A 10725-nucleotide genomic window follows, 5' to 3' on the forward strand; every position below is an offset into this window, starting at 1 on the left:
ATATTGCGCCTGTTCTTTGATCTAAATTTTTTGGTGTATGGTATGAATATTAATTTGGAGCAAATGGATTAATGCCACTAACAACCCTATATTATAGGTTTGTCTTGTTACATTATACGTCAGACTGCAGCATGACTCCCAAACTGGTGGATCTGTTAGTATTCCTCAATAGAAAGTCTGTTTTCATTAGCCATGAGTTAGAAATTGCACATGTTAATCCCTGACTGAAAACATATAATAATCTTGCCCTAAATCCATACTATTCAGTCAGGCTTATTAGTTGAATTATATAGTCTACATGTTATAGCTCACGTTTGGAATATTAATTTGTGCCCGTAATCTACATGGGCCAACATTCCTTTAACAAACCAATCACGGCCCCTGCATGTAGCAATTGCTGCGTGGTACATCTCACAGAACTTTTATTTTGTTACGTGGCAGGGTTTTGGATTTTTGAGTCAGAAAGGTCACCATTTTAGATCGCTGTAAAAAGATTTTTGGTTACAATGTATGCGTAACTAAAAGAAAGATCTAACACTAGCCACTGCATTGCTGAAACATACCTGGTGTCCCCACTTGGATGTAAACATGTTCCCAGGACAGGGCTTTCCTCACAAGATCCTGATAGACTCTGAAGGCTATACAGTATAGTAGGATGTTTATTATATGAACATCAAAAGCCTGGATATCATCTGGGATTCTGGATGTTGCAAAATCATGATATGGCACAAGTTTTGTCTTTTTCTGGTTTAAAAGGCTGCATTATAGTAAAACTTTTCTAGCTGTTTTATTATTTGCCTCTACCTGCTTGGTCATCATACCACATCACTCATGACTGTGGATCTCTTGTGTGTAAATACCTTGTGAAAGCACCAATAGTAATCCCTCAGTATTAGTACAATATCGAGGTATTCCTTCAAAGATATTGCGGGATTGGATTTTGCCCATTTGATCTAGCCCAGTGACATTTTGCACCTGCACACACTATATATTGCCAGGATACTACAGTAGATGATCTATGGCTGAAACCAAACAAAAAAAATAAAAGCCTAAAAAAGACCAAAAAAAAAAAAAAAAAAAAAAAAAGCAAAACTGGGTCTCATGACATATACAGACTGCCAAGGACAGCTGTGGCATTTGGTGGGCACACTTGTGCTAACCAGAGGATGACCGCTGTCAGTTTTGGTGACCCTATGACTTCTCTGGTGTCACACTTCAACTAAAATGTCAAATTTGATATTTCAAAATCTCCTGGGAAAATGTTCATGATATTTGGTGAGTTTTGAACCTGTTCAAACTACAGTATAATCTGCAGCAAACACCAGGCCACTGTGCCTGGTCAAAATCTGAGGTTAAAGATGTGGACTGTGAACAAGAAAGTTGATGGCACGGTCCTTTGGGGTGTCCCCATGCTACTCAGCTGCATCATGCCTGACAGGCTGTTACAGAGGTGAATGACATGTGGATCATCCATTAGGTACATAGTCAATAACTGCAGAAACCACAATGTGAGGTACCTGCACCACACTGAGTTTGTCTCTGAGCAGAGGGGGCTTAACAATGTTCAAAGCACTGGAGACGTCAAACATCATGCTCACCATCCTTCCAGGACCACAATGCAATCGGTAACACTGTCGCCAGTAGAGGAAGGGGAATAAGTGGACAGGGGTGGATGAGTGGTGGTAACCGGTTATAACAGTTTTAACTTGTTTCCACTGTCTTTGTTCCTCTCCTTCATAGGTTTGAAGATGGGTTCTTCTCATCCATTTGTACTCCATACTTCACATCTTTTCTCAATTAAGCAGGTCATATCTTCCCCCTGTGATGTGAATTTTGTGCAACAAGCAGCAGCAGAGGTTCAAGGTGTAGGTTAATCGAGCTAAATGGGAAGCGTGACCCTCGTTGAGCCCCACGAGGGCCTTTTATTCTGGGCCACATATCCACAGTGAGCCAGAAAGGAGAACAGCCATCCGCTCTCATTTCCTGTGCCAACAATGTTGTCACACTCAGTACTGGTCATTATAATGTCCTTTCAGGCAGATGAAATGTGTTTCACCATTGTTCAATTAGCTTTACAGATGCTATGTATAAGACATTCCAGTTGAACCCTTCAGAGTCTGTAAAGAATGACAGCATAGAAAGCTGCAGGGAAATTGGAAATGGCAGAAACTGCACAGTGATTGGCTGCACTAAACAGCAGCGTTGCACTACAGACACCTGAATTTTTTATTGTCTCCCCGTCCGCTCGACCCTCTTTATTGTCTGCAGCCACAGGTTTCTCCTGTTGCTTTGATAATAAATAAAGTATGAGATCCTGATGAAACTCCAGTAGAATTTCAGATCTTAGTGGTATGGAAATCGGTTCTGGCGGCCGTAAACACAACAACCTGAAATTTTATTTTGTTTATCAAATAAAATGCAAATGTACCTGCCTGCTGTACTGGCCTCCACAATAATACAGCCAGACTTCCATGGCCAACATATGTTCCAAAATTTTTAATGACACTGGCCTTGAATACATCTACACGGCTCTCTTAAAGTTGTTCACGCTTTCTAATTCCAGAAAAAATGAGACCATTGTTACAAACGAAAGTCCTAATGATCTGATTTGTGCTTTCTTTTAAGCCAGTTTTTGTGCTTCATCAATAGCCCTGTGAGAGTGGAAATGAAGAAATAAATGTGCCCACAGAAAGGTAATATCATTTACTGAATAAACTGCTGATCACCAGCATAATTCACTGATGGTTTATCTCCATACCAGTTAAAAACATCATTACCTGAGTGGGCCCCCACTTGTTGTGGATATCTACTGTTTAGTTCCTGACAGGATCAGGAGAAACAGAAAGACCTGAGACTGTTCCAACAGCTCTGCCACTTTAAGTTGTTATCCTGACATGAAAAGGTTTGATTTGTCTTTGCCATCAGATCCTAGAAATAAGCAGGAAGTGAGGGTCTTTGTGCGCTGGCATGCCTAATTCAGCTGTGAAAGAATCTCTCTGTGTAATGCGCATCAAATAGCAACTCTAGCAATTCAAACAACCAGGTTAGATGATGCACACAACAAGACTTCTTACTAACACACCCACACTCAAGACTGAACACTTGATCTAAAAAAAAGGTAATACACACTAATCCACATCACTTGCTCTCACTCTCTTTTGCTTTCTTGCTCATAAACACATGGTCTGTTTATTGACTCTAGTCATGTTCCGCCCTCCCTCACCATCAATATAACAATCGATTTTTGAGACAACTCATAGAAAAAAATAAAGACAAAACCTTCAAAGACCGTTGAATTGTGAGTGAGTGAGTGAGTGTGAGTCTTAAACTAAGCCAAATAAATTGTTTTAACTAGAACAATGAATGCATGAAATGTCTTAGGCAAGTAAAGTAATAACTGAAACTGTTGACACTGACAATACTCTATCCTCAAAGACATTAATTAAATGACCTTCAGGACAAATTAAATCCACAAAAGATCACTGTTGTACTGTTAGATGAAACAACAAACCACAACCAACAAGTGAGAATAAAGGCAATGTAATCAGGAGGAAAAAAGCATGCTGTGAAATGTACTGGCCTAATAGGCCAATGCATATAATGTCTTTGTAAATATACATTAAGGTTTGATCAAAAGAAAAAAAAAAAAGTCCTCTTTATACACCAAGCCATTGTAAAAAATATATAGACTACATTCTGTATACATATTGATGTACCTTTGTTCTTCACTGTACATTCTCATTGATGAAAGCCAAGCAGGATTACCACACGCAGGTGCAATGTTTTTAATCTGTTCTCCTGAAATATTGATAATCTTGACATGGTTTAAAGGCATTTTAATTATGCAATGAGATAGAATCTTGCCATTTTTGATGGAAATTACTGTGTTTTTAACTTTATTTTAATGTTTAATAACAAAGACTTCCTTGTTCCTATGCATTGGCTTTCTCTGACTCATCTGTTATCTCCATCTAAAGAGCACCTGCTCAGTCAACACTAAGGACCATATGAAGCAATCCTTCCCTTGTTTTTGTTTACTTTTTCCTTTGTATTGCATCTTACGATTTCCATTATTCAGTTTTATGAATGTATTCTGACGCAGGCCTGTGAACGACAGCGGTTGGCATTGTTTTTCTTTCCTTTACTTTGCTAATGACCTCAGCTATTTTTGGCAAGGCCGTCCATGCACGAGTGTCACTGTTGTGTAGGTCATGTGCTTTTTACTGCACAGCAGAAAAAAACTCTGCAAGATAATGAAAAATGGGTGAAAAGCAACATTGTGAATGAGATCCCTAATGTAAAAAGCAGTCTAAAAAAACCAAGGCACTCTGACTGTGAAAAAGTAAACATCCTTTATTCAGCAGGGGATGTTGACCAATGTGCTGCGACTACATTGTCTTCATCAGGCTGTGACACCCTGTCGTGACACCACAATGAAGGTGATGAAGTCAAAAAACATTGCTTCACACATCATAGTGTCTTGGATTTTTGGGCCTCTTTTCACAATAAGGACTTCATTCACAAAGCAGCTTGACAGTCATTTTTATTACCCTGTATTGTCTCCCCTCATCCAGTGCAGCATTCCCAATGCTTAACTCTTCACAAAAAACACTGTTTTTGACACTTGGCACAGTGTGGATGAGCACAACTGATAAAAACACATTTTGGTTAGCTACTATTCAGTCAAGATGAGAAGCTACAATGGACAGAGGGACTGCCTGGTCGCCAGCAGGCATTTTGCACACTGCCCCAAAGCCGTGGCAACCGCCAGAGCATCTGGATCAACAGAGCTTAAACAGGATATTGTAGTCCTATTTCTGATGCTGGGTGAAAACCTTGCATATTCAGAAACTCAACTTCAGTACTAGATTGACAACCATACATTTTGGAAAATTTATCATGGGTTCTGAAGGAAATGAATGAGCCCTAGCACCATGAACACTGCATATTCAAGTAAACAAGTCCAAGTAAACACCTGAAAATCACCTTAACTGCAAGGGGGTTTTTTCACAACCACAGAGTGATAGCTACTCCTTGGCAATACCCACGGTTATTTTTAAGGGGGAGGAGAGGGTGGATAACATCTAACATAAATTAGGAAATTATCTCCCTCTGAATAAGATAACTGTGGTATGTCAGTAAACCATGCTTTACCTCCAACAAAAAATGTGAGCTGTAAAATGTGAGCTAAATTGACTCATGAGCTAAATTAACTGTATTGTGCTACTGGTCCGCCCCTGCCTCACCTTGCCAGAGGATCTGACAATTCTAGCTGAGCCCCTGTCTGGAATGTATCATTCAAAATCAGATTGTCAAGGTTAGTTTTATAAGGCAGTGATATCAATGCAAGTGTAGCCTGTGTGGCTGCTGAAATGACAACAGCTTATACAGAGATTAAAAAATAATAATAATAATAATTAGAAAAAAACGTCTGTGGATCTTTTTGACATAATAAATAGGGTTGCTTTTGGCTAAACACTGAATTTGCTACGCAATGCAGGTGCGTGCCTCACACACCAAATGCAGTCATGGGATGTCCACACAGGTACCTCTCTCTGACGAAAGCAAAAGCAGGTCTGCAGCCCAACGATGAAAGAGGCCTGATCATAAACACACAGCCACAACATGCAAATAGGTGATGGATCATTTTGTGCATGTTTGGCATCTCTCTTGTATTAATAGTGACATTTCATAGATGTTTGAAATAGATTTTGGAGGAAATGTGCTGGGGGACGTCATTTTACCTGCCCGTCACCCGCTTGTTTTGGCTACATATCAATAAACCGACCTCCGCAAATGGGTTACCGGGTCGATTTCACAGATGAAAATATTTGTCCCCACTGACCTGAATCGTGCAGGTGTACTCCGAATCGTCCAGCAATCTCACAGTACAGTTGCATTCTCTGTCTAGACTCCTGATGCTGCCACTCATCAGTCGGCTCAGCATCTTCTCGTTCGTCTGCGTGCGGGACCAGCAGGAGCGGCGCACCACACATACATACAAGTTTAGATTCAGTCACGTTAACGGCGTCCTTGCTCTTTGGTCCAGCACCTGGCTAGCAGCGGCGACAGTGCGAAGCGGCGGTGGTGTTGGTGCATCGTTTTCCCCAATAGCCGTGCCAAGTGTGTGCTCGCATGCAGGGCTCACGGGCTGAGACACCACGCTGCGTTTCTTCAGTCAGTGAGCAGGGAAAACACTGGAGCTGCTGCTGCTCTGCTCCATCTCACTGTCCCCCTCATCACCATACCTCTGCCCCCTCCTCGTCGTTGCCGCTCTCAATGCTTCTGGGCGGCGCAGGTGTTGAACGGCGGCCGTGCCAGCCAACGGCAAGCGGAGGCTGAGGTGCTGCCTTCAAAGGGTTGCAGGAAAGCTCCGAAACTCTGCATTCACGAGGCAGAAATAGCACCAGGGTCGTAAATAGTAACCCAGCCTGTGTCAAAAGGCTGATGTCTTATTTTAGAAATCAAGCACGAAGCTCCTTTGTGCTGCATTGGCGTAATGATGACGAGAAAATACACAGCGGACAACAATTTCTGTTGTATGCAAAGTGTTGAGTATTTTAGTAAGCTATATACTGGACAGTATCATGCACCAACTAACCCGAAGTTAAACAATTTAGAGACACTGGAAAATAAGTAGTAGTTTATTGCAGTTTCACTGGATAGGCTAGGTAACTTTTGTAAGCAGGTGTGTAGCAGTAGCTTAAAAACAGGTATATTCAAAGATAATAAAAATGGGGGAACGGAGGTTAAAACCAAGAACAGGAATAGAGTAAAACTAGATTTAAATAAAAATCTGTGAATGAGTTTTCAGGAGCCACTTGAAACAGTAGTGTTAGCAGCTCTAATAGCATAAAAGGTGGTGATATTTCCGACAGCACTTGAAGGAAGCAAGGAATTCCATCATACCTTTTTCTTTTCATCTTCCACAGGTTGATTACTGTTGTTTGTCATGCAAAGACAAGCAGTTGTTTCCATCTGATATCGTTAATGCGTTATTCAGTGAATTAATCAGTGGTAGTGGATGTCTGCCAGTATTTAGCGTTTTTTTTTTTTTTTTTTTTTTTTTTTTTTTGTATATTTTTATTTGTCAGAGCTGTGCTGTTTTGCGGCATTACTGCTTCCGATTTTCAACTGACAGCTGCTTGTCTTTCGGCGCTGCTCTGTTTGAAAAGTGGGAGTTAAACGCCTTGCTCAATGGCTCGGTCGTGGGGAAGGCAAAATTCCCGCTTTCCTCCCCCATGTGCCCTCTGCCCGGGGATTCGTATTGAAAAGTCACAGACAAAAGGCCTCGCTCTGTCCTTCTGAATAAGACTGTGGTTGTTGAGAACATTTGACGTCTGAGGATGGTTCATATCCAACTTGTATATACCAGCAGATACCCTGTTCCCCTGCAGCATGTCTCCCTCTGGTGACCATTTAGCCAACGGGGTGCGTTGAAGTGGGTTTATCGTAAAGATGAACCCATTTCATCATTAACCAGCAGCATGCTGTTCTGTCTATCAATGTCTCTTTGTATTTTCTGTAGGTAGGCCTATTGTTTTGATGGATAGAATTTATGGAGAAGATTTACTTGTTCTATTTTAAAGTCTAAGATGATGTATTTTCCCTCTTAGGCTTTGATGCAGTTCTAGATCATTAGATAAGGAGCTTGGCCTGCTGATGCTCACTGACTATTATCCGTCTAAACTACACAACTATATGGGCTACAGGCAAATGTGAAGGCGAGGCTATGGTGACTGAAAGAGCATCAATAGACAAAAGGAAGCAAAAGACAAAATATATGCAACAACTTTATCCATGCACCACTGCTACAGTGTTTAAATACAAAGGAAAGAGTGCATGCAAGCTGTATACAATAGGACCTACACAAAATGAGTCAGCTGAGCTGAATGTTTCACTAATATTGCCAAGACAAAAATAGTATCATAGAGGGAACCAGCATCTAAGTTGATGATCTGAAATTTTCAACACACCACAGTAGCTTATGAAGGCTCAGTAAAGCATATTGGGATAACATCTACATATATGTGTATATTTTTTGTCTACAAACACATAACAAACATGCAACATAATTTCACACAATTGAATTTATCCACTGCACTATTAGCAGAGATAACTGACCTGGTTTTAGACAGGATCCACAAGCCGGTGTGTGTCTCCAACAGATGAAATTCTGTCTCATAAATGTAATGTAATTAAAAAGACAGATTGGATTCATTGACGCAAGGTGGTCAAAGTTCTTCACCTGTAGTGTTAACCATGCATGATCTTAGCTGGTGTAGCGCATGGCTGCTAATCTGTGATTTCTCAGACAGAAGTGAGTAGGAGCAGAGGTCAGCAAAACAAAAACATTTTAAACCACAACAAAACACACATACAAAAACATCATCCATCCACAGCAGAACAAATTAAATGCTGAACCCTCTCCTCTACTCCCTTTTTACCCATGACTGTGTGCCTGTCCATCAATCAAACACCAGATGACACCACAGCAGTAGGTTTGATAAGTAACAACAGTTACAATAAGTAAGAACAGAGGTCCAGCATCTTGTGGAGCAGAGCTGTAACAACAACCTGGCGCTCAACATCTGTAAGACCAGGAGCTGATCACAGATTTCTGGAAGTCAAACAACTGCATACACACTATACAAACAACACTGAGGTGGAGTGGGTCTCCAGCTTCAAGTACCTGCACATCCACACCCCTGAAAACCTTTAGATACATCAACATCTCCTATCCAGAGAAAAAGGCGTAGCACCATCTTCATCTCCCAATAAGGCTGAAGAGGGCCTACGTGTCGCCTCAGATTCTGGTCATCATCTATTGATACATCTACTGATGCACAATAGAGAGCATACTAACCCACTGTGGCTAAACTGTGGCAATAGCCGCTGTGCTTCCTGAGCAGAAGCCCTTCCAGAGGCTCGTCAAGATAGCACAGCACACAGCTCAGCGCCTATACATCACGACTGAAACAGTTTTTAGCCCAGGACCATTACACTAATGAAGTCTGTTAGCTGCTGCACACCCCCACCCCATGTCCCAGGAGTGCAGCCCTACCTTCTCTTCTGCTGCACCACTGTCTATGCACAGATCTCTCTCTCACTCTCTCTTTCTCTCTCTCTCTTCAGACTGCTGACATGAACTGAGATGTACAAACACAAGAAAAGCAGCACATGAAAACTCACCAGCAATAATATGCAAAGGGTAAAGTGTACAAATGTGCAAAAGAGGTGAAGTCTGTTTCTTTGTTTTTGAAGGGCTGCTTTTTCTATTTTTGAACTTCTAGGTTTTAAGCACTCAGCTACATTGTGGCCTCTCACAAGGAAGTGCACCTGTATGCATTTCTAAACATTTTGGAGCTGTTTTGGTTATTGCTGAGCGTAGCAGTGCTACTGCGCAGTGGAGCAGTCGCTTCTGTCTGAGAAGGCACTGACTAGCAGTCAGAGATCAGATCCTGGAGACTGACTTACTGGGGACTTACAGGAACCAAGACCGTGCATCAATAACAGCAGTAGTGAGAGATTCATCCCACCTTGTGTCATTAAAATCTGAACTATCCTTTTAATGTTATTGAGCAGTTACCAAGGAGGTCTTGTTCTCCCTATCCCTACTGACTGCTCTCCAGGGATTCCTTGTCTTCCACAGCTCTGGCAGTGAACCTGGTTTTACCTCTTTGCTGATGGAGCATCTGTTAACTCTGGCAAGCAGTCCAAGCTTGAGTTCTTCATCTACCCAGCTCCCCAGGTGTTCACTCCTGTACTGTTTAACTCCAGCCTTTACACTCCTCCACTGAAGAGGAAGAGGAGGGGAAGGAGTATTAAAGATAATTGATCTCCCTTCGTCAGTTTTCACTGTGTTCATCACAGGTCAGAAACTTGAATGACTCAGCTGACCATAGAGAGAGGCAGTCTCTTTGCAGCTCTGTAAAATGTATCTAATCTTATCTTTTTTATTGATTAATTTAATCTGTAATCTGTGGATACTGCTGAAAAACTACGACTTTCCTGCGGGATGAATAAAGTATCTATCTATCTATCTATCTACACTACATTACCAAAAGTATTCGCTCACCCATTCAAATGATCAGAATCAGGTGTCCTAATCACTTGGCCTGGCCACAGGTGTATAAAATCAAGCACTCAGGCATGCAGACTGTGAAACAAGACATTTGTGAAAGAATGGGCCGCTCTCAGGAGCTCAGTGAATTCCAGCGTGGAACTGTCATAGGATGCCACCTGTGCAACAAATCCAGTCGTGAAATTTCCTCGCTCCTAAATATTCCACAGTCAACTGTCAGCTCTATTATAACAAAATGAAAGCGTTTGGGAACAACAGCAACTCAGCCACGAAGTGGTAGGCCACGTAAAGTGACGGAGAGGGGTCAGTGGATGCTGAAGCGCATAGTGCAAAGAGGTCGCCGACTTTCTGCACAGTCAATTGCTACAGAGCTACAAACTTCATGTGACCTTCAGATTAGCCCAAGTACAGTACGCAGAGAGCTTCATGGAATGGGTTTCCATGGCCGAGCAGCTGCAGCCAAGCCACACATCACCAAGTGCAATGCAAAGCGTCGGATGCAATGGTGTAAAGCACGCCGCCACTGGCCTCTAGAGCAGTGGAGACGCGTTCTCTGGAGTGATGAATCACGCTTTTCCATCTGGCAATCTGATGGACGAGTCTGGGTTTGGAGGTTGCCAGGAGAACGGTACATTTCAGAC

At 41.9% G+C, this 10725-nt stretch overlaps 1 protein-coding gene across 5 annotated transcripts in view; it reads right to left on the minus strand.

Moving 5' to 3' along the window:
* Nucleotides 1-9893, minus strand: part of LOC115378879 (FERM domain-containing protein 5-like) — a 118585-nt gene extending 108692 nt beyond the window's left edge. For 2 of the 5 annotated variants that reach the window (XR_003930179.1, XM_030079421.1), the window contains exon 1: nucleotides 9677-9893. Coding sequence is in view for 3 of the 5 variants with exons in the window: in XM_030079421.1 (XP_029935281.1) it covers nucleotides 9677-9868 (192 nt within the window). In the remaining 2 variants the exon portion in view is untranslated. Of the gene's footprint in view, nucleotides 1-5845; nucleotides 6250-9064; nucleotides 9150-9676 lie in introns of those variants that run through there. The other 3 variants (XM_030079452.1, XM_030079434.1, XM_030079443.1) reach the window with 3 other exon arrangements.
* Between the last annotated feature and the right edge of the window lie 832 nt (nucleotides 9894-10725).

Source organism: Myripristis murdjan, chromosome 3, assembly GCF_902150065.1.
Source record: "Myripristis murdjan chromosome 3, fMyrMur1.1, whole genome shotgun sequence".
In the NCBI taxonomy this organism is placed as follows: domain Eukaryota; kingdom Metazoa; phylum Chordata; class Actinopteri; order Holocentriformes; family Holocentridae; genus Myripristis; species Myripristis murdjan.